This window comes from Lagenorhynchus albirostris, chromosome 10 (genome assembly GCF_949774975.1).
Source record: "Lagenorhynchus albirostris chromosome 10, mLagAlb1.1, whole genome shotgun sequence".
Taxonomy (NCBI): domain Eukaryota; kingdom Metazoa; phylum Chordata; class Mammalia; order Artiodactyla; family Delphinidae; genus Lagenorhynchus; species Lagenorhynchus albirostris.
Genome location: NC_083104.1, coordinates 85,173,729 through 85,197,336, shown reverse-complemented (window position 1 = coordinate 85,197,336; position 23,608 = coordinate 85,173,729). Strand labels below are relative to the sequence as shown.

Below are 23,608 nucleotides of genomic sequence, written 5' to 3'. Positions count from 1 at the left end.
AGTCAGGATAGTACTGTTCAGGACCTGGCTACATGCAAGAATCAGTGCCATGAGCATGCTAGCCAGAGTGGGAGAAGAAGAGGGGAGAGTAAAGGGGACATGAGGTGGGTGGGGGTTGTTGGAACCTGGCACCCTTCTTTGTCTGCCTTGCTCTACTGAGGGAGTAGGAGATGGGTCCGTTCCTTACTCAGGTTAATGAGGCAATAGCACCAGCTAGTGCCAGCCAATGAGATGGTGACTCGTTGAAGCCAGTTACTAAGCAGGGAAAAAATGGGAAGAAATGAAGGTATAAACAATGGTTGCTGGCAAGCTACACAGACTGACTAAGCTCTCAGCAGCTAATGCTGGGATGGACAGTATATGTTGGAATTAATTAATCTTACTGCTTAATTCAGCTGCTGTTAATGCTGTTTACCAACAGGTATGGAAGAATTTTAATATTTTAAGAACTAGTATAGCTGTATCAATGTATATCTGCTGATTGATTCCTGCTGTGCCTATATTAACCCGAATAATAAATACACTTTTGACTTTTCAAGTTTATTTTGTAAAGTCTAAGGTATGTTTTGGTTTTCAAAAGAGCCTTGTTCATAGGAGTTTTGAACTGTATCCTATTTACAGAGAACATAGGTATTGTTTACCAGATGTAAAGTTTATGTTGTTTTTTTTTTTTTTTTTTTTTTGCGGGCCTCTCACCGTTGTGGCCTCTCCCGTTGCGGAGCACAGGCTCCAGATGCGCAGGCTCAGCGGCCATGGCTCACGGGCCCAGCCGCTCCACAGCACGTGGGATCTTCCCAGACCGGGGCACGAACCCGTGTCCCCTGCATCGGCAGGCGGACTCTCAACCACTGTGCCACCAGGGAAGCCCAAGTTTATGTTTTAACCAAAGAACGGCAGCTCTTCTTTTAATCAGTCCTCCATTCCTTTCATTATAAGTGTCTGGTGTCTGTAGGGGGAAGAGTCTTATGGGAGTTAATTCCCTGGCAACCAAATGGGAGCTTACTAACAACATTATGCATGGTTATCTTTTAACCTAGGAGATCTAGTTTTTAATCATCTGGGATGGGCATTCCAGCAGTGACCATGTTCTGAAATGTTACCAGCTTTCCTAGCTATTACAGATTTCTGTATTTAATCAGAGCATTCACTGACCCTGAGTATTCTAAAAAGATTGTTTTAATCCTTATGAAAGGTCATGTTGTTATCTAGATCAACACTCTTCAGGGGAAACTTAGCATTTTGCAACCATTGATCCTTGAGACATTGGAAGCTTTAGTGGATCCCAAACATTCTTCCATAGACAGAAGCAAACTGCACATCTTACTACAAAATGGCAAAAGGTAAATATGGGTGCTTTACCAACTTGGGAGTTAGACACAGATGTCTTAAACTTCTCTTTCAGTAGTCTTAACAGTGAAATGTTTAACGTATATTCAGGTCCAAAATTAGTGTAACTCTTAGCTGTTTTAAAAATACCAACTAGTCTTGCTAATGATAATGACATTTTTTACTTTGTGACTTACTCTCAGTACCTTCATTTCCATATTTGATTTTCACTGTCTTTCATAACTTTAAGAAAGTAGCCTAGGTAGGAAGTTGAGCTAAAGGGGGCACACAAACTAATGTTTATTGCAAAGCTATTTTGCATAAAATGCTGTATCAGTCTCTTTTATGTGTGTGATGTCATCTCATCCTGTCAGCAATCCTGTTGACATGGTCCTCATTTTGAAGATAAGAAAACTGAGGTCTAAGTGACTTGTCTAAACTTTAACAGCTACTAAATAGCAAATCTAGACTCAAATCCAATTTTCTTTCCCTTCAAGGTCCATGGGTTTTTTTGTTTGTCATAATGCATTCCAGAATTTAAGGATAATATTTTAATTTATATTACAGACTGAATGAACATGCCCTCAGGATTTGTACCCCCTAAAAATCCGTTCAGGAGTTAACAGTTAAAATTCCTGAATCAGTAGTTCTTTGTCTGAAAATATTAGGATGTTTTTATGAATTAAAAGTAAACAGTCTCTTCATCATCTGCCATGCTTATTAAGAGTAAAGATAAATTTCTGAGCCCAGAAGCTTAAATCACAGTGATTATATGTTTCTGAGATAAATAATATATGCTGAAAATTGTATCATTGGTTAATTTTACCACTTAATGTAGTTTTGGGATTGGGAATTGATTCTCAGAGTGCATAGTAAATATAAAAAAAATTTTTTTTTTACAAATCAGTGTTTACCGTGAATTTATAAGTGGATCTACTTGATAAGACACCAAAAAGACACTGTTCTTGTAGGGAAATTATTTTTATAGGTTTATGTTATTGATCATTTCTATGCAACTACTCTTACAGCCTGTCAGAGTTAGAAACAGATATTAAAATCTTCAAAGAGTCCATTTTGGAGATCTTGGATGAAGAAGAGTTGCTGGAGGAGCTCTGTCTGACAAAGTGGAGCGACCCACAGGTCTTGTAAGCAGACAGTCATGCTTTGTTCGTTTCTCTCTTAGGATCAGTTGATGGTCTTTTTCAGGATGACTTTTTAGGGAGGACACAACGTTTTGCTGGGATAGAGGATGTAGGCACTTTTCCTCCCCATTTGTTTCACTGTTTCCTGTACCATACTGCATCTGATTGAATTTAATGAGGACTTACTAAGTGCACACTGTGTACACAACAATATGCTGGGCTTTGACTGTACATGCACCATTACCTTTATTTTCAAAGGACTGGTCACCAAAGTAACATACACATCTACCCAGATAACTTACCTGGAGAGTTCAGCGGGAGAGAGGAGGGAAAGGGTGTGGGGTGCAGGGAGGCGAGTAGAGACACTGGCACAGATTCTGTAAGTCTGGTTAATATAAAAACGCTCTCATCTTGTAAACCTTTTACCTCTTATGAATTTAGGAATCATTTACACTTCTTGTGCACACCCAAGTTTAAATGTTGACTTTTAAATACCCCAAATATTTCATTTTTGTACTTCGCAGATCAGTATCAGAGATTAATAGACACCTTTGTAATGTGCATAGTTTCTGTAGTGTGTACAGATTTTTCAACATTTTGAGAAATTAGTTATCTATATTCTAATGAACGATTAAGATAAAAAGGGCTCTATAACGCTTGATATTAAAGCAGCTAGATATAGTAGCAGAAACTTGATCACTCTTGTAACTCTTGCTTTCTTTGCTTCTTAGACCAATTTATCTCTAATATGCTTTATAAGTGTCTTTTACAGAGTGCTTCATTCCCACTTATCCTTCTTGGTAGGGAGGATAATTTACAATGTGTGCTAATTTCTGCTGTACAGCAAAGTGACTCAATTATACACATATATTTTTTTCCATTGTGGTTTATCCCAGGATGGATATAGTTCCCTGTGCTATACAGTAGGACCTTGTTATCATTCTGTATGTAATAGTTTGCATCTGCTAACCCCAAATTCCCAGTCCTTCCCTCTCCCACCCCCTTCCGCCTTGGCAACTGTTTCGTAGATAGGTTCATTTGTGCCATATTTTAGATTCCACATATAAGTGATACCACATGGTATTTGTCTTTCTCTTTCTGACTTCACTTAGTATAATCCCTAGTTGCATCCATGTTGCTGCAAATGGCATTATTTCATTCTTTTTATGGCTGAGTAGTACTCCATTGTGTGTGTGCCTGTGCGTGTGCGTGTGTGTGTGTGTGTGTGTGTATATATATATATATATATACACACACACACACACACACCCCCCACATCTATTATCCATTCATCTGTTGATGGACATTTAGGTTGTTTCCATGTCTTGGCTATTGTGAATAGTGCTGCTGTGAACATAGAGGTGCATGTATCTTTTTGAATTATAGTTTTGTCCAGGTATATATGCCCAGGACTGGGATTGCTGGATCGTATGGTAGTTCTATTTTTAATTTTCTGAGGAAACTCCATACTGTTTTCCATAGTGGCTGCACCAATTTACATTCCCACCAATAGTGTAGGAGGGTTCTCTTTTCTCCACACCCTCTCCAGCATTTGTTGTTTGTAAAGTTTTTTTTGTTTGCTTGTTTGTTTTGCGGTACGCGGGCCTCTCACCGTTGTGGCCTCTCCCGTTTTGGAGCACAGGCTCTGGACGCACAGGCTCAGCGGCCATGGCTCACGGTCCTAGCCGCTCTGCGGCACATGGGATCCTCCCGGACCGGGGCACGAACCCGTGTCCCCTGCATCGGCAGGCGGACTCTCAACCACTGCGCCACCAGGGAAGCCCATTTGTAAAGTTTTTAATGATGGCCATTCTGACTGATGTGAGGTGGTACCTCATTGTAGTTTTGATTTGCATTTCTCTAATAATTAGTGATTTTGAGCATCTTTTCATGTGCCTACTGGCCATCTGTATGTCTTCTTTGGAGAAATGTCTGTTAAGATTCTGCCAATTTTTCGATTGGGTTGTGTTTTTGTTTCTGAGTTTTATGAGCAGTTTGTTTATTTGGGGAATTAAGTCTTTGTCAGTCTCATCATTTGGAAATAACTTTCTCCCAATCCATAGGTTGTCTTTTCATTTTTTTAATGGTTTCCTTTGCTATGCAAAAGCTTGTAAGTTTGATTAGGTCCCATTTGTTTATTCTTGGTTTTATTTCTATTGCCTTGGGAGACTGACCTAAGGAAACACTGGTACAATTTATGTCAAATAATGTTTTGCCTATGCTCTGTTCTAGGAGTTTTATGGTGTCGTGTCTTATGTTTAAGTCTTAAAGCCATTTTGAGTTTATTTTTCTGCATAGTGTGAGGGTTTGTTCTAACTTCATTGACTTAACATGCAGCTGTCCAACTTTCCCAGCACTACTTACTGAAGAGACTTTTTCCTGTTTATATTCTTGCCTCCTTTGTAGACGATGAACTGACCGTAGGTGTGTGGGTTTATTTCTGGGCTCTCAATTCTGTTCCATTGATCCATTGTTTTGCTTACTGTAGCTTTGTAGTATTGTCTGAAGTCTGGAAGAGTTATGCCTCCTGCTTTGTTTTTGTTTCCTCAGGATTGCTTTGGCAATTTTGGGTCTTTTATGGTTCCATATAAATTTTGGATTATTTGTTGTAATTCTGTGAAAAATGTCATGGGTAGTTTGATAGGGATCTCATTAAATTTGTAGATTGCTTTGGGTAGTATTGCCATTTTAACAACATTCTTCTAATCCAGGAGCATGGGATATCTTTTCATTTCTTTGAATCCTCTTTAATTTCCTTTATTAATGTTTTATAGTTCTCAACATGTAAGTCTTTCACCTCCTTGCTCAGGTTTATTCCTAGGGTTTTTTTGTTTGCTGGTGTGATTTTAAAAGGTATTGTTTTTTATATTCCCTTTCTGATATTTCATTGTTAGTGTAAAGAAATGCAACCAATTTCTAAATGTTAATCTTATATCCTGCTACTTTGCTGAACTCACTTATTAGATCTAGTAGTTTTTGTGTGGAGTCCTTAGGGTTTTCTATGTATATGGTATCATGTCATCTGCATATAGTGACAATTTTACCTCTTCCCTTCCAATTTGAATACCTTTTATTTCTTGTCTGACTGCTGTGGCTAGGAATTCCAATACTATGTTGAATAGAAGTGGTGAGGGTGGGCATCCTTGTCTTGTTCCAGATTTTAGTGGAAAGGCTTTCAACTTTTCACCATTGAGTATACTGTCTTTGGGTTTATCATAAATGGCTTTTACTATGTTTTTATCATGAATGGATTTTGAATTTTGTCAGGCTTTTTCTGCATTTTTAAAATTTTATTTATTTATTTATGACTGCGTTGGGTCTTCGTTTCTGTGAGAGGGCTTTCTCTATTTGCGGCAAGTCGGGGCCACTCTTCATCACGGTGCACGGGCCTCTCACTATCGCAGCCTCTCTTGTTGCGGAGCACAGGCTCCAGACGCGCAGGCTCAGCAGTTGTGGCTCCGCGGCATGTGGGATCTTCCCAGACCAGGGTTCGAATCCGTGCCCCCTGCATTGGCAGGCAGATTCTCAACCACTGTGCCACCAGGGAAGCCCTTTTTCTGCATCTTTTGATGATCATGTGGTTTTTTACTTTTATGTGGTGTCTTACACTGATTGATGTGCATATGTTGAACCATCCTTGTGAACTTGGGATGAATCCTGCTTGGTTGTGGAGTATGATCTTTTTTATATGTTGTTGGATTCCGTTTGCTAATATTTTGTTGAGAATTTTTGCATCTATATTCATCAAAGATACTGGCCTGTGATTTTCTTTTTTGGTGGTATCTTTGGCTTTGGTATCAGGGTGATGGTGGCTTCATAGAATGTCTTTGGGAGTGTTCCCTCCTCTTCAGTCTTTTGTAAGAGTTTGAGAAGGATGCGTATACGTTCTTCTTTGTATGTTTGGTAGAATTCACCTGTGAAGCCATCTGGTCCTAGACTTTTGTTTGTAGGGAGTTTTGTTTTGTTTTTTCACAGATTGTATTTTACTTCTAGTGAATCGGTCTGTTCAAATTATCTACTTCTTCTTGATTCAGTTTTGGTGGGCTATATGTTTCTAGAAAGTTGTCTCTTTCTTCTAAGTTGTCAAGTTTGTTGGCATATAATTGTTCATCGTATTCTCTTATGGGTTTTTCTATTTCTGTGGTACCGGTTGAGATTTCTCCTTTTTCATTTCTTAATTTGCTTATTTGGGTTCTCTCTTTTTTCTTCTTGGTGAGCCTGGCCAGAGGTTTATCAATTTTGTTTACCCCTTCAAAGAACCAGCTTTTGGTTTTATTGATGTTTTTTTCTATTTTTTTAATCTCAATTTATTTCCTCCCTGATCTTTATTATTTCCTTCCTTCTGCTGACTTTAGGTTTTAGTTTTTCTTCTTTTTCTAATTCTTTTAGGTGGTATGTTAGGTTGGTATGTTAGGTGGTATGTTAGGTTGTTGAGATGTTTTCTTGTTTTTTGAGGAAGGCGTGTATCGCTATGAACTTCCCTCTAAGAAGTGCTTTTGCTGTATCCCATAGATTTTGTGTGGTTGTGTTTTCATTGTTGTTTGTCTCAAGGTAATTTTTAATTTCCTTTTTGATTTCCTCATTGACCTATTGGTTTTTAGTAGCATATGGTTTAGTTTTCATATAATCATTTTTTTCTCATTTCTTTTCCTGTGGTTGATTTCTAGTTTCATGCTGTTGTGGTCAGAGAAGATGCTTGAAATGATTTCTATACTCTTAAATTTGTTGAGGTTATTAGTTTTGTGCCCTAGTATATGGTCAGTCCTAGACAGTATTCCACGTGCACTTGAAAAGATGTGTATTCTGGTTTTTGTTTTTTTTGATGTAATGTCTTGAAAATATCAATTAAGTCTAACTGTCCTATTCCATCATTTAGGATCTCTCTTGCCTTATTGATTATCTAGAAGATCTGTCCATTGATGTGAGTGGGGTGTTAAAATCTCCTACTATTATTGTATTCCAGTCAATTTCTTCCTTTATGTCTGTTAGTGTTTTATGGATTTGGTGCTCCTATGTTAGGTGCATATATGTTGATGATTGTAAAATCCTCTTCCTGTATGGATCCTTTTACCAGTATATAATGTTCTTTTCCTTTATGGCCTTTGTTTTAAAGTCTATTTTATAGTCTGATATGAGTTTTGCAACTCCTGCTTTCTTGTCATTTCCATTTGCGTGAAATATCTTTTTCCATCCCCTCACTTTCAATCTCTGTGTGTCCTTTGCCCTAAGGTGAGTCTCTTGTAGGCAGCATATTGTAGGCTCTTGTTTTTTTATCCAGTCTGCCACTCTGTCTTGATTTGAGCATTCAGTCCACTGACATTTAAGGTAATCATTGATACATATGTATCCATGGCCATTTTAAACCTTGTTTTCCAGTTGATTCTATGGATTTTTGTTGTTGTTCCTTTTTGTGGTTTGATGATTTCCTTTTATTTTATGCTTGTGTTCTCTTCTTTTTGGTTTTTGTGGATCTAGTGTATGTGTTTGAATTGTGGTTGCCCTGTTTTTCAAGTATGTTAACCCCTTCCTATATCTGCTTGCTTTAGACTGATAGTCATATAAGCTCAAACACATTCTAAAAAACAAGAATCTACATTTTCTTACTCTCCTTCTCCACATTTTATGATCTTGATGTCCTTTTTTACAGCTTCATATTTATCCTTTTGCTGTTTCTTGTGTTTATCATCCTTTCACAGTAGGGTTTTTTTTTCTTTTTGATCTGTATACTGGCTAACTTAAGTGATTTACTTTTCAACTGTGATTTCCCCTTTCCTATATCTTCTTCTTTTGTATTTAGAGAAGACCTTTCAATATTTCTTTTAGGATAGGTTTGGTATTGCTGTATTCTTTTAGTTTTTGCTTGTCTGAGAACTTCTGTATTTCCCCTCCTATTCTAAATGATAATCCTGCTGGATAGAGTATTTTACTTTGCAGATTTTTCTCTCTCTAAACTTTGAATACATTTTGCCACTCCCTTCTGGCTTGCAGTGTTTCTGTCGAGAAATCAGATGATAGCCTTAAGGGGATTCCCTTGTAATTAACTCTGTTTTTCTCTTGCTGCCTTTGGAATCCTCTCTTTATCTTTAACTTTTGGCATATTTTATTATAGTATGTCTTGGTGTAAGTTTGTTTGGGTTCATCTTGTTTGGGACCCTCTGTGCCTCTTGTATCTGGATATCTGTTTCCTTCTTTAGATGTGGGAAGTTTTCAGCCATAATTTCTTCGAATACATTTTCAATCCCCTTTTCTCCTTCTGGAATCCCTGTTATACATAGATTGGCACACTTTATATTATCCCATAGGTCTCTTATATTGCTTTCATTTGGTTTTCTGTCTACTGTTTTGATTGGGTAATTTCCATTATTCTGTCTTCCAGATCACTTACGTTTCTGCATTATTCATTCTGCTATTCATTGCCTTTGGCTTAGCTTTCGTTTCAGCAAATGAATTTTCTAATTTTTCTTGGCTCCTCCTCATAGTTTCTAGTTCCTTTTTACAGTAATCTGCATCTCTGTTGATAGCCTTTCTTAATTCCTTCAGTATTTTCATTACCTCCTCTTTGAACTCGGTGTCTTTTAGACTGAAGAGGTCTGTTTCATTGTCTGTTCCTTCAGAGCAATTCTCTTAACTGGGAGTGGTTCCTCTGTTTCTTCATTTTGCTTATATTTCGCTTACTCTGAGTTTAGGAGAAACAATTATCTACTGTAGGCTTGGAGGGCTATCTACATGCGGGAGCATTCCTGCTTAGCTTTTGTGGGTTTAATATTTTTTTGGCTTGAGGGCTGTCTTTGGTTTGGATGTTTGCCATCCCTTTCCTCAGCGTGTGCTGGCCATTATCCCCTTGTCAGAGGGTGAGCAGGTGCGTGCTCCGCGCACGCTCCCAGGAGGTCGGGGCAGCGGCTGGTGCCTGGTCACGGGACCCTCGGCGTTGGCAGGCTGCTCCCACTTCTGGAGCCTGAGATGGCAGTGGTGGCTCGTGCCCGCCCCCAGAGCTCATGTAAGCGGTGCCCTGCTGCCTGAGAAATAAGCTCCTGTGGAGGTCCCACCCCTCTCCTTATGCCCCCCCACCCCTCTCCTCATGCCCCCCCCACGCCAGCAGTGGTGCCCTACCTCTCTGGGGGGCCCAGGCTTCTTCCCTCAGTGGTGGCACACCACACCCTAGCCCCCTCAGGCAGCTACCCCCAGTCTTCTCCCCTGTTCTGACCTCTGAAGCCTGAGCCTCAGCACCCGGCCCCCACCCGCCCCAGTGGAGGACCGTCTCGGGCTGGGGAGTGCCAGGCAGTGGCACCAACTGACTGTGGAGCTCTCTCCGCTTTGCCCTCCACAAACTGCTTGTTGTGCTCTCCTACGAGGCTCTGAAGCTCCGCCCCCCCGCCCCCCCCAGTCCCAGCTGATCTGCCCGCCAGGGAGGAGACTTCCCAGTGTTCTCTCACTTTTCCTCTTTCACAGCTCCCTCCTGGGAGCAGGTCCCTTCCCGGTTGCTTTCTCTCTCTTTTTTTTTTTCTTTTGTCCTACCCAGTTATGTGGAGATTTTCTTGCCCTTTTGGAAGTCTGAGGTCTTCTGCCAGCGTTCAGTAGGTGCTCTGTGAGAGTCTGTCCACATGTAGATGTATTTGTGGGAGAAGGTGAGCTCCCTGTCCTACTCCTCTGCCATCTTGAGCCTCTGACTGTATTGACATTTTTCAAAAACAGTTTACTTCTGCCATCTTGAGCCTCTGACTGTATTGACATTTTTCAAAAACAGTTTACTTCATATATGAAAATGATGTTATATATTTACCTTGGAAAGGAAAAGCTCTTTATGTTCATTTTTAATTTTTGGTTTTGTTTTACCTGATAGTGATTTGGGATTTGCACTAATTCATCAGCATTCACATGTCTGCATTTTCCTGTAACTGGTAGCATTGCAGAGCCTCCCTGGGATCAGGGCCATGGAATACAGTGAGGCCTGTGTAGGGATGGAACCCGTGTCCTCAACTACCTGTGTCATGTTTAGGGTCAGTTGGCAAAGCCACTCCAGACTGGCCTCAATCACAATAATAGTAAAGGCAAAGGGTAGTTTTTTCACTGGTGGCTGCATATTTTATACTAATTCAGGAAGTTCTGTGGTACTAAATGTATAATGCATATATTGGAGGCATGTTAATTATGTTAACTCTTAATTAAAGTGAAAAGAGCAGTGCTGGGATTGACCATGCAGAAGAGATGGAGTTGCTGTTGGAAAACTACTACCGATTAGCTGAGGATCTTTCCAATGCAGCTCGGGAACTTAGGGCACTGATTGATGATTCACAGAGTATCATATTCATCAACTTGGACAGGTAAGAAGGCCTCGTATAAAACAATCAGTAAGTCTTTTCTTTATAAAATAATACACAGTAATAAAGCTTTTAAGGATAGCTTTGTTTTTCCATTTTGGAAAGAATTATACCATCATTATCGTTTGTAATTACTACATGGAAGTGTCTTTTTTTTAAGGTGTATGTTTAATCCATGTGGTCTTTAATAGATTATTTAGTGAATTTGCTGCGTGTAGTTGGTAAGATCTTCTGAACTAAGCAGTTGTTCTCCTCCCCAGCCACCGTAATGTGATGATGAGGTTGAACCTACAGTTGACCATGGGAACCTTCTCTCTTTCGCTCTTTGGACTAATGGGAGTTGCTTTTGGAATGAATTTGGAATCTTCCCTTGAAGAGGTGAGAATGTATTATTTCAGTAATCTAGAGGTTGTTTTTAATGTTTTGAAGATAATTTTTTTAATGGATTTTTTAAAAAGAGAACTTTATTTATTTATTTATTTTTGGCTGTGTTGAGTCTTCATTGTTATGCGTGCACGGGCTTTCTCTAGTTGCGGTGAGCGGAGGCTACTCTTCGTTGTGGTGTGTGGGCTTCTCACTGTGGTGGCTTCTCTTGTTGCGGAACACGGGCTCTAGGTGCACGGGCTTCAGTAGTTGTTGCTCGCAGGCTCTAGAGCACAGGCTCAGTATTGTGGCACATGGGCTTAGGTGCTCTGTGGCATGTGGGATCTTCCCAGACCAGGGCTCAAACCCGTGTCCCCTGCATTGGCAGGTGGATTCTTTTTTAACATCTTTATTGGAGTATAATTGCTTTATAACAAAGTGAATCAGCTATATGTATACATATATCCCCATATCTCCTCCCTCTTGCGTCTCCTTCCCACCCTCCCTATCCCACCCCTCTAGTTGGTCACAAAGCACGGAGCTGATCTCCCTGTGCTATGCGGATGCTTCGCACTAGCTATCTGTTTTACATTTGGTAGTGTATATATGTCCATGCCACTCTCTCACTTCGTCCCAGCTTACCCTTTCCCCTCCCTGTGTCCTCAAGGCCATTCTCTAAATCTGCATCTTTATTCCTGTCCTGCCCCTAGGGTCTTCAGAACCTTTTTTTTTTTAAATTCCATATATATATGTTAGCGTACGGTATTTGTTTTTCTCTTTCTGACTTCCTTCACTCTGTATGACAGACTCTAAGTCCATCCACCTCACTACAAATAACTCAATTTCGTTTCTTTTTATGGCTGAGTAATATTCCATTGTATATATGTGTCACATCTTTATCCATTCATCTGTTGATGGACACTTAGGTTGCTTCCATGTCCTGACTATTGTAAATAGAGCTGCAGTGAACATTGTGGTACTTGACTCTTTTTGAATTATGGTTTTCTCAGGGTATATGCCCAGTAGTGGGATTGCTGGTTCATGTGGTAGTTCTATTTTTAGTTTTTTAAGGAACCTCCATACTGTTCTCCATAGTGGCTGTATCAATTTACATTCCCACCAATAGTGCTAGAGGGTTCCCTTTTCTCCACACCCTCTCCAGCATTTATTGTTTGTAGATTTTTTGATGATGGCCATTCTGACTGATGTGAGGTGATACCTCATTGTAGTTTTGATTTGCATTTCTCTACTGATTAGTGATGTTGAGCATCCTTTCATGTGTTTGTTGGCAGTCTGTATATCTTTTTTGGGGAAACGTCTGTTTAGGTCTTCTGCCCATTTTTGGATTGGGTTTGTTTTTTTGATATCTAGCTGCATGAGCCGCTTGTAGGCAGGTGGATTCTTAACCACTGTGCCACCAGGAAAGTCCCTTTAATGGATTTTAAAAAGAAAGTTTTAACATGTATACTCCCCTAGTGAAATAAAATATATACTCTAACTCATTTAAAATTCATGTCGTATTGTTAGACTCTGTTATAACGCAGATAGCCTAGGTTACCTTATGATTCCCAAAACATGTAGTTACACATGGGAAAGGTTTGACAAAACAGTAGTACACTGTGAGGCAGTGTTAATGAGGGATTCTTTTTTTGTTTGTTTTAAATTCTTGTGTGTCAGGCAGTGTTCCAGGCAGTTGCATGCTTTATTTGATTCAGTTATCAAAACTCTGAAAATGAATGTATTTTCCCTGCTTTATAGGTAGGAAAACTGAGGCTCAGAAAATGTTAGTAACTTGACCAAGGGCACAGAGCTAGGAAATAACAGAACTAGGATTTAGTCCCCAAGACTTGCACGTTCCACTTTGCTCCATTTTAATATAACACTGAACTCGCAGAGTTTTTTTTTTTAATTAAATTATTTATTTATTAGGCTGTGTCAGGTCTTAGTTGCGGCACGTGGGCTCTTCATTGTGGCATGCAGGATCTTTCATCGTGGCATGCAGGCTTCTCTAGTTGCAGCACATGGGCTTCTCTCTAGTTGTGGCATGCAGGCTCTAGTTGCAGCACGTGGGCTTCTCTCTAGTTGTGGCACAGGCTCAGTAGTTAAGGCACACAGGCTTCAGAGTGCGAGGCCTCAGTAGTTGCGGCGTGCAGGCTTAGTTGCCCTGCGGCAGGTGGGATCTTAGTTCCCTGCCCAGGGATGGAACCTGCATCCCCTGCATTGGAAGGCAGATTCTTTTAACCACTGGACCACCAGGGAAGTCCCTCGCAGGGTTTTTCATAACATTGTAGGCTTGTACTTTCAGAAGATGTCATACTGTGAGATTTCTAGAAATGAATCTGCATGCGCGTTTGGCAGGCACACTGTGGCGCTGGGTTCTGTGTCCTAGTTAACAGATCTATTCTCTGTCTCCGGCTGTTGCTGAAGTCCAGCCCACGTCATCTCATCAGGACCACTATTCACTTTTATAAAGTGGTCCTTAAAAGAAGCAAATCTGATGGTCACTCTTCTGTGTAAAATTATTCAGGGCGTTTTGATTGTCATTAAGATAAAAATCCAGATTCCTTGGCTTGTAGGGCTTTTCCTGGTCTGCTGCACCCACATCTCCATCTTGTCTCCAGACACCTTGCCATCACCGTCGGTTGATTCATCACTATTCTTACTCACGGGGCCTCCACACGTCTCTCCTCGGCATCCACCTGTTTTTGCCTAGTTAACATCTGTTTCTCTCTCAGGTCTCAACTTATGTGTTACTTCCAAGGAGACTCTTCCCTGACTGCACCCCCAACCCAGCCGAGCAAAATTACTCCCCTGGTTATATGTGCCCAAATAATCCCACACTTCCCATTTGCCGTGTTCCTCAAGTTTGCAGTTGCTGTTTAAAGTCTGCAAAAGATTATGGCTCCCTGAAGCAAAGTCAGCAGTAGTCATTTTAATGCTCCTTATGAGATGTGAAAGAAAAATAAATGCAGCACACTTCATTCATTCATCTTACAGATACGGGTTTTGGTGCCTGTTGCACACTAAACACTGCTTTTAGCTGTGGGGATATAGCATTGAGTCCCTGCCCTTGTGGAGATTCCATTACAGTGAGGTAGAAGAGAATAAACAGATCCATGGTATATTAGGTGATAAGTGCCATAAAGAAAAATAAAGCCAGGTAAAGGGAAAGACTGTTAGCAGGAGGTGAGACGAGGGGCATCCTAGAGATAGGGTGGTCGAGGAAGATCTTTCTGAGGAGGTGACCCTAGAGCAGAGACCTGAATGAAAAGAAAAAGTGGGAAGGCCTGGGAGGAAGGTGATCTAAGCAGAGGGAACCATGCATGGGAGACTGAGGCAGGGATGCACTGAGCTTGTTGAAGGAACCGCAAGAAGGCCAGAGTGGTAGGGGAGGTGCGTCAAGTGGAGAAAGGCAGGGAGAATGTCAGAAGGACAGAGGGGGAGGGCATGTTGATTTTGTGGCGCATGCTAAGAGTTTGGGCTTGTTCTAAGTGTGATAGGAATCTCTTGGAGACTTTTGAGCCCAAATATAGTAGAAAGTCCAGTAGTCGCCAAAATATCTTGTGCGACATAGACCAACCCTGGACATTCTCAGAAGGTACTTCCAAAGACCTTTGCAAATTCCCCAATTTGTGACTGCAGAACTCTTTCCTGTTATTCTCCCAAATTATTTTTGTTAAGAACTATTTTTATGGACATATACTCACTTTACAAGCTAACTCTATCTTAGGTTTACTCTAATATTTTTCTGTAAATGCCCACTTAAAAAAAATAAAGAGTTTTTAGAAATTCCTTTCTGATAGTTTCAGCATATGCAATAATTCTGCTTGTAATGAGATCTGAGTAGAAAGTAGTGAGCTAGGCTTGCCTCCCAGAGCAAGATTCAGATCAGTGTCTCACCAGAGTCGCAAATGACATCTCCAGGTTTCCTGGAGAAGAGTTGAGAGATGTTCATTAAATCTATGAATATCAGAGGTTTCCCTGTTCTTGTATAGTTGGAGTTAATATTTACAATGGTGAATCCAAGATAGGAAAAACATTTTTCTTTTTTAAAATAATACCAGACTGTCTCAAGAATAGTCAAATATTACCATACAGCCTTTACCCAGATTCTTCAAACAGCAACATTTTATCATATTTACTCTATCATTCTATCAATATATACATAGTTTTTTTTTAATCATTTGAGAGTAAACAAAAAATGATGCTCCTTTACATCTAGATATTTCAGTATATATTTCCTAAAAACATGTATTCTCTTACATAACCACAGCTCCAGAAAATTAACATTGAAACAACACTATTTTCTAATCTGTGGAACCTGGTCAGGTGTCACCACTCAGCTCAGTAGAGCCCTTTGCCTCATAGAAAATCTTGGATCGTGTGTTGTTATATAGTTGTCATGTCTCCTTAGGCTTCTTTAGGCCAGTTTTTCCATCTTTGTCTTTCATGGCCTTGACGTTCACAAAGAATGTAGGTCAGTTGTTTGGCCCTTGATACTCTTTCTTCATTATTAGATTCTGGTTACACATTGTGTCAGTGTGTTCCTCACATTGAATCCCATCAGGAGACCCTTGATGTCAGTTTGTCTCATTACTGGTGATACTATGATTATTTGGTTAAGGTGGTATCTGCCCACTTTCTGTCCTGTGAAGTTACTCTTTTTCTCTGTGGAATTAGGTATCTTGTAAGAACTCTTGCTATTCATCAAATTTGTACCCTCTAGTTTTGTTTTGTTTTTTAATTCAAGTATAGTTGATTTACAGTGTTGTGTTAGTTTCTGCTGTACAGCAAAGTGATTCAGTTATACATATATATACATTTTTTAATATTCTTTTCCATTATGGTTTATCATAAGATATTGAGTATAGTTCCCTGTGTTTTACAGTAGGACCTTGTTGTTTATCCATTCTCTATATAATAGCTGACATCTGCTCACCCCAACCTCCTCCTCCATCCCTCCCCCAACCCCCTCCCCTTGGCAACCACAAGTCTGTCCTCTATGTCTGTGAGTCTGTTTCTGTTTTTTAGATAGGTTCATTTGTGCCATATTTTAGATTCCACATGTAAGTGATAGCATATGGTATTTGTCTTTCTCTCTCTGACTCACTTAGTATGATAATCTCTAGTTTCATCCATGTTGCTGCAAATGGCATTTTTTCATTCTTTCTGATGGCTGAGTAATATTCTGTTGTATACACATACCACATCTTCTTTATCCATTCCTCTCTCAATGGACATTTAGTTTGTTTCATGTCTTGGCTGTTGTGAATAGTGCTGCTATGAACATAGGAGTGCTTGTATCTTTTTGAATTATAGTTTTGTCTAGATATATGCCCAGGAGTGGGATTGCTGGATCATATGATAATTCTATTTTTAGTTTTCTGAGGAACCTCTGTACTGTTTTTCATAGTGGCTGCACCAACTTACATTTCTCACCAACAGTGTAGGGGAGGGTTCTCTTTTCTCCACAGCCTTTCTAACACTTGTTATTTGTAGACTTTTTCATGATGGCCATTCTGACCTGTGTGAGGTGGTACCTCATTGTGGTTTTGATTTGCAGTTCTCTAATAATTTGCACCCTCTAGTTTTAGCATCCACTAATTGATCCAAAGTGGATTCATGTCTGAATCAAGTACTGCAATGATGATTATCACATGGTGATTTCTAATTCCATCACTCCTCCTACTTTTATTCTTTGTAAAGTAGAGCCTTCCTTCTCTCCCAGTTATTTATTCATTTGTATCAGTATGGACTCATGGGGTCTTACTTTAGTCAATGAGTTATATAATCTGTCACTACTGTCATTATTTATCGTGGTGTTCAAATTGTTCCTTTCATGCTGACTTCTGAGTACTTTTGACGTGTCCCCATCAGTTTTAGTGCTTTTTTTAGCCTTTGGCACATCAAGATGTTCTAGGCATCTTATTTTTAAGGAGTAGATAGACTGAACAGTGGCAGAGATGAAGAGCTTGAAAGGTAGGTACTTAAACATACAATACTGCAGGGCACGCCCAGAGCAGAGGGGGCATTAAAAATCCAACTCTTAGACACTTGTCCCTTCCCTTAATCTCCTAGAGGTCTCCCACTGTGCTGTGTGTGTATTTTAATGACACATAGAATTTTGGACTTGCTTACCTCTCAAGTTGATCATATTTTAGCATTCCCAGACTTTTGGTTTATAGGGCATTACAGAACCAGTCTATAGCAAAAAACAACAGTAATCTGGGTATGCTAAATCTCATTTAAACGTAATTTTTACTTAATAAATTAGCGCCTTCGTTTAGGATAACTGGAAATATGTTCATCCAAACAGTTAACTCACATTAGCACTTGTCTTCTTGATAAATTATGTCTAACATCTAATCTCATGTTAAAAAGGAGGCAGATTTCTTTTTCATATGTGGCTTGAATTTCCATCGGTGGTTACTGATCGTTTTGGAGGAAATTGAGCTCCCAATCACTGGAGACCAAGCCATTGTTGATAATAACAAATGGCATTTCTGTAGCTGAGACTCCTTCCGTGTGGGAGATTAGTGTAAATTCTGTGATTCTATACATTCACACATGCACTCAAAAGCATCACACTGCAAAAGAGAATACAATTCTGAAAATGACAGTGAGGGGAATTCCCTGGCGGTCCAGTGGTTGGGACTCTGGGGGCCTGGGTTTGATCCCTGGTCAGGGAACTAAGATCCTGCAAGCCGTGCAGCGTGGCCACAAAAAAAAAAAAAAAAGAAAAGAAAATGACAGTGAGGGAAAATGTTCAGTGTAAGCCAGAGGTTCCCAAACTTTCTTGGTTCATGATGCTTTTAGTGTCTTAGTAATTTTTTTGCAGCATCCCTAGACCAAAAGTTTCTTTCATTATGTTAGAGTTTCTGTCGTGTTACCTTACAGTTTCTTTTATGAAGAAGGTAGGTCAAAACAATTTAAGAGTAGCAGTTCTCATGGTATTCCACAGATGGCACTGTGATTTCCTTGAGAATTTAAAGTATTCTGTGGTGCTGTAATGCCAGGACACCTCAGCTCACAGTTTGGCAAATGTGGCTATAAGCAAAAAATTTAAATTAAGTTGTATGTCCTATGTGATCCTAACTATTATAACTACTGAAATTTGTGTGAATGTAAACAGACGAAGGAAACACAAAGTAAAAGCAGTTAATGTGGGTTCATTGATGATCGTAAAATACTCTTAAATCATGTTTTCCTTCTGATTTATTTTCTGACGCTTGGTCTCTGGGTGCTATTTGTTCTTAGTTCCTATAGGAAAGAGCAGTACAAATAACAGAAGGTTTCTTTTAAACTCTGGGGCAATGATAAGTTCAGCAAATTTGATCATTAAGGAAACTAACCTTTTGTGACTGAAATTAACTGTGTTCTCTTTTAGGACCATAGAGTGTTTTGGCTGATCACAGGAATTATGTTCATGGGAAGTGGCCTCATCTGGAGGCGTTTGCTGTCATTCCTTGGACGACAGCTGGAAGCTCCTCTGCCTCCTCTGGTACGAAGGGTCTGGTTCACAGCAGTACCGCAGAGGGGCTACAGTCCTGGGCTCTGAAGTCCTGTGGCCTGGGCTTCAGCTGTCACGGGCTTTGTGACCCTGAGCAGGTTACTTAACTTCTCTAAGCCTCGCTGAGTTTCTGCATCTGCCACCTGCTTCATGTAATTAAAGGGAGAATTAGATAATGTGTGTAATGCACTTATGAGCACAGGGCCTGGCACAGTAAATAAGAAATTTATCCTGTGTGGGACACTGACAAGCATTGTACATTTAGACGGATGTTAGTAACTTTGTGGTGCAGCTTTTGTCATAACCAAAATTGAAATGTAGAGAACATTTATCGTGTATAGGAAAAGATACACAGGTTACCTCTTTTTCTTACGTTTCTACTTATAGTTTATACCCCTGGAGCTCAAGACACTGATACATGGCTTGCAGTCCTTTCCTCGTTTAGTGGTTAATGTATCGTTTTACTGGTGGCTTTTCTTTTAAACAGACACAACTAAAATTACGAATTTTTCTGCTTCATTTAGATGGCCTCTTTACCTAAAAAGACACTGCAGGCAGATAGAAGGACGGAAATGAAACACAGCTTCAGGCCGGATGGACTTGAATCAAGCAGGAGTGTCCTAACAAACCGTTAGGCACAACCCGGTGGAAACTGAATTATTTTTTTATGGTAGTCACGGGAGAATTCTGATATCCTTCTATTATTTTCTTTTATAAGAGTCAGAGACTTGGGGACAAAACCACTGACATTTAAATTATAGTGTCTGATGTTAAAAATATTAACGGCAGTCACAGTACTAGAACTTAATTGCATTTTCAGGATTCTGAGTAAAGAAACAAAGCGCTTTGTAAAACGCCAAAGTTTTATTTCCTACAAACTTAAGAGATTAACTTAACACAAGAATAGATTGTGGTATCAATTTTATTTAATTTATACATGTCAACAAAAGTGCAACCTCATGCCAAATGAAGCCTGGAAACTTGACAAGCCCACAGTTATGAGACCAGGTTGCCATAGTTCTTAGTACAAGGAATCACATTCTTGTGAATTTGTCACTCTCAGGTGACTGAAAAGCTAGCAGAATATATGTTAACCTTAAAACAAACTCTGGGAGTTTGTGCTTTAAACCAGTCTTTGACATAACCTTATTTTCTTGTATTTGCCCCCCTTTTATATAAGGAATTAAAAAAAAAGGAAATGAGTTTAGTGTCAGCTTTATATAGATTCCAGTTAATCAGAATTTTACTTCCTCAACCAATGAAACTATTTTTCTTTGCTTGACTATAATTAAAGCTTTTGGGAATTGAGCTGAAAGAATTTCCATTCTATTACTGCTTTATAGCTGTTTTGGTCATTCCCTGGTTTTTAGAACAGATAGACATGTCACCCCAAAAAGGAAAATATATGTAACCTAGTTAATCTATTTGCCTACACCTTGGGGGTTGACAGATGGGCTTCCTAAAACAAGAGGGTAGATAAACTTTAAAATTGTGATACCTTTTTGTTTTCACAATCAGATTTGGGTTTAAAACAAATGACTGATATTTGTATGTCTCAAAGCTCCTATCCTGGGGCTTCCCTGGTGGCGCAGTGGTTGAGAGTCCGCCTGCCGATGCGGGGGACACGGGTACGTGCCACGGAGCAGCTGGGCCCGTGAGCCATGGCCGCTGAGCCTGCGCGTCCGGAGCCTGTGCTCCGCAACGGGGGAGGCCGCGATGGTGAGAGGCCCGCGTACCGCAAAAAAAAAAAAAAAAAAAAAAAGCTCCTATCGTACTTAACATCTTCTGCCTCTTTTAATGTTGGGTTTATAAACCTGAACGAACCCAAATTATTTTCTGGAGGTTAAGTACAGTTATACAATAGAACATGACAGTTATATTTGCCTCCAAAAGATGCATAGAAGATTCTAGAGTGTTCAGAGCAGCTCTTGCGCTACAAATTTAGTAGTAAAATAAATATGCATACCCTGATGATGTTGGAGGATACCCTAATATGTCATATGAGGGAGTTTAGGGGTCCATTTACCAGGTGGTTTAGTGCTAGGAATAAAAATGATCTTCTAGTAGCCCATTTGAAAGAAAAGTTACAAGTATTAAGTTTTCCCTGTTCCCATGTCTGGTTATGAGAGGACATTAGAATAGCATGAAGCAGGCTGGGCTTGTCTTGGAGCACACTTTATGGTGTGGTTGTTGGAATGTGAATAGCATCATACATCTGTTTGATGATTTCCAGGATGAAGTATCCTTGACAATATTTAGATTTCACAGGGCACTCTTCTCTGGTACACCTCAGAGCACTCTGCTGCTACTTGTGATCTTAGGTCATCACTGTAAAATAAGGTAATAAATATCACTTAACTGTGACCTATGAAGAATCGGAAGTCCAGAGGGCAAAACTTGATTTGGTTAAGATCAGGCATAGGATAGAATTTTGGTCTTTTTTTCTTTCTGATGTTGCTTAGTTTGTGGGCTTACATAAAATTTTTGATGAGTCATGTCGCATCAATAAATGGGAGAATAAATGCAACTACCTCATAAGTCTGATAAAGGGAAGGTACTAATGGTTTAAATTTCTTGAAGGTGGTTAAATCAAGTATGATTTCCAGATGTCAGCTAGCTCTGCTTTGGTGACAGGTAGCAGGATGCTTCTTATATTAAAGAGCCCTCAAATAATAACAGCTTATGCCAAAAAAAAAAATGTTCAGCAGTTTAAAATTTTGAATTTAAATAGACGGAGTATGTAAGGTGAAAGAATACCAGACATTCAGTTATGAGTAAGCAGGCAGTCGTATTCTGTTTAACATGTATAAGTACAAGGAATGATATTCTTAACAGATTGCCTTTGTAAGGCCTTTAAGAAAATGTGGCAAGAATAGACATCATTTTAAGATGCTATTAACACTTGCTTCATCCTTGATAAAGACCGATAACCACTAAATAGTCATATTAAAAAGCCGTTTATTTTGGTGAGTTATTCCAAGAGTTGTACAAGCTTTATGTTTTGGAATTACAATATTAAACTCACTCTAAATTCAGGATTTATTGTCATTACCTTAGTAATAGCTATGCAGATGGAGCATGGAATAGGGAATTCAGAGACCTGAGTTTATTCCCAAACTCACTTCAAATCTCTGTAGGTCTGTGAGACAAAGGCATAGAACAATTCCAGTATTGAAGCCTTGATGAAAGTTTTGGCATATACAGGTAATAGATAAAAATTGCAAATATGTAAATGTGTTCTGATATCTTAAAGGTAATTTTGAGTTAAATTGTATAAGTTCAGGTTTGTGTTCAGGAGAGATTAAATCCCTAAGGTATTTTTTGTTAAGTATTTCAGAATCAATGCTTGGAACTGCAGTTAATACTTAGTAGAGTGAAAATTTAATCCACCTATTAGGATAATACATTAGACTGTCAGGTATTAGACTTTTTTCCTGTATGCTGGGTTTTTACATATATGCCATATACTCAGTAGAAGTACAATTTATATAATTTTGAATATGGGGTTAGTATGGTTTGATATCTTATATGAAAACCTGCTTCTAACGTTGTAAATTTTAACCCTCTCCTCCTGCTGCTTGCTATGTGGTATGTTCAGGCATTGAGAAAATAAAAATCCTCAGGTAAAGAATAATCATGTTTAAACATAGGCCCTATCATTTAGTAAAGCATAACACTTTCTATAATAATGGCAATATGAAGGTATGCATCCTTCTAATCCAATAGTGAAAACATGCCTTTACTAAAATGCAGTGTCATTAGCTTGTTCTACACTCAGACGTCTCAATTCATAAAAACTCATAATTACAGCTAATTTCTGGTCCCCTAAAAATAAACTTCCTTTTAATTAAAAATAGTTCTTCAAATAGGAATTCTTCAAATAGGTTGAGCTGCCAATAATTGTTAACCAAAAACCATACTGTGTTTCTGTGTGCTTTTCGCTGTGCCATAGGGGAACCATGCAGCTAGTATACCTCTTTCAGAAAGATGAGACAGTCCCAGGAGTGATCCAGAGGTCCTATCTAGGTATGTGCCTGTTTATGCTGTTTTCCTATATACATACTCACCTTATGCTCACAGTTGTAATTCTACTAGCTTTTCCTTGATTTCTGATTTAGCTTACTCTTCAGCTGAATTCCTGTCTCCTTTGACCAGTCTCTGTACTGCCTCCAGAGAAGCTAAGAGAAGGGCTCTGGTCATTTTTAATTTTCTCCTGCTTTTTAGTATCAGTTCACTAGTGTCAGAAGAAAGAGGTTGTACCCTGACTGATAGAGGATCAACTAGTTACTGTTTATGGATAATAATGCCTGCAGATTTTTAGTGAAGCTGAAATCCTATGGTACATTTCCTTTCCCTTAAATATGCCACCCTGCAGGACTGGCAGATGAGATCTACTCTGCTAAAACCAGCCCAGAAACAAGGGCGGCCAAGGCCTGCCTCACTCCTCTTGGTCCCTGGCCTCCGGCTCAGGACAGATCTCTCTCCTTTCTGCTTTAGTTCTGTTGGCACAGCTTGTGGCAGCCTAATGCACCCAAGGCTTCGTGGGATGACTTCAGGCTAGCTCACTAGGTTCATCTGCTGTTAGAACAGTCGTTTCTCCGAAAGCATCTAAGGGCACAGTGAGATGTTTTACTTTCTATATAATGTCTTTCACTATATGAAACATTGAAAATACAATCATCCTCATAAGAAAGGACCATATCATTTGCAAGATGATTTTGGATTTGTGAGGTTACGCCTCACCCCTTACTTTTCTCCTCACTGTTTCTGCTCTTTGTGCCTTTTTCCTGTATACTGTGCTTTCTATTTGTTTGATTGGAATGGGTCACCAACTTTAAAAGGACATTTTTAGGAAGAATTGTGTTAGAGGTTTTCCTAAGAGATAACCAGAGAGAGGCCTTTCCAGTCATCAGACACAGGTACTCATGTGGAAGAGGAAATAGGTTGTA

At 39.5% G+C, this 23,608-nt stretch overlaps 1 protein-coding gene across 3 annotated transcripts in view; it reads left to right on the top strand.

Annotated features, from left to right (window-relative positions):
- The window catches only part of MRS2 (magnesium transporter MRS2), a 28,816-nt gene extending 8,539 nt beyond the window's left edge, over positions 1-20,277 (top strand). The window contains exons 6-11 of one of the 3 annotated variants that reach the window (XM_060163581.1): positions 1,210-1,340; positions 2,355-2,471; positions 10,637-10,789; positions 11,047-11,164; positions 18,537-18,650; positions 19,184-20,277. In XM_060163581.1, the coding sequence (XP_060019564.1) occupies positions 1,210-1,340; positions 2,355-2,471; positions 10,637-10,789; positions 11,047-11,164; positions 18,537-18,650; positions 19,184-19,294 (744 nt within the window). In that variant the 3' untranslated portion in view covers positions 19,295-20,277. The remainder of the gene's footprint in view (positions 1-1,209; positions 1,341-2,354; positions 2,472-10,636; positions 10,790-11,046; positions 11,165-18,536; positions 18,651-19,183) is intronic. The other 2 variants (XM_060163583.1, XM_060163582.1) reach the window with 2 other exon arrangements.
- The last annotated feature ends 3,331 nt before the right edge of the window (positions 20,278-23,608 follow it).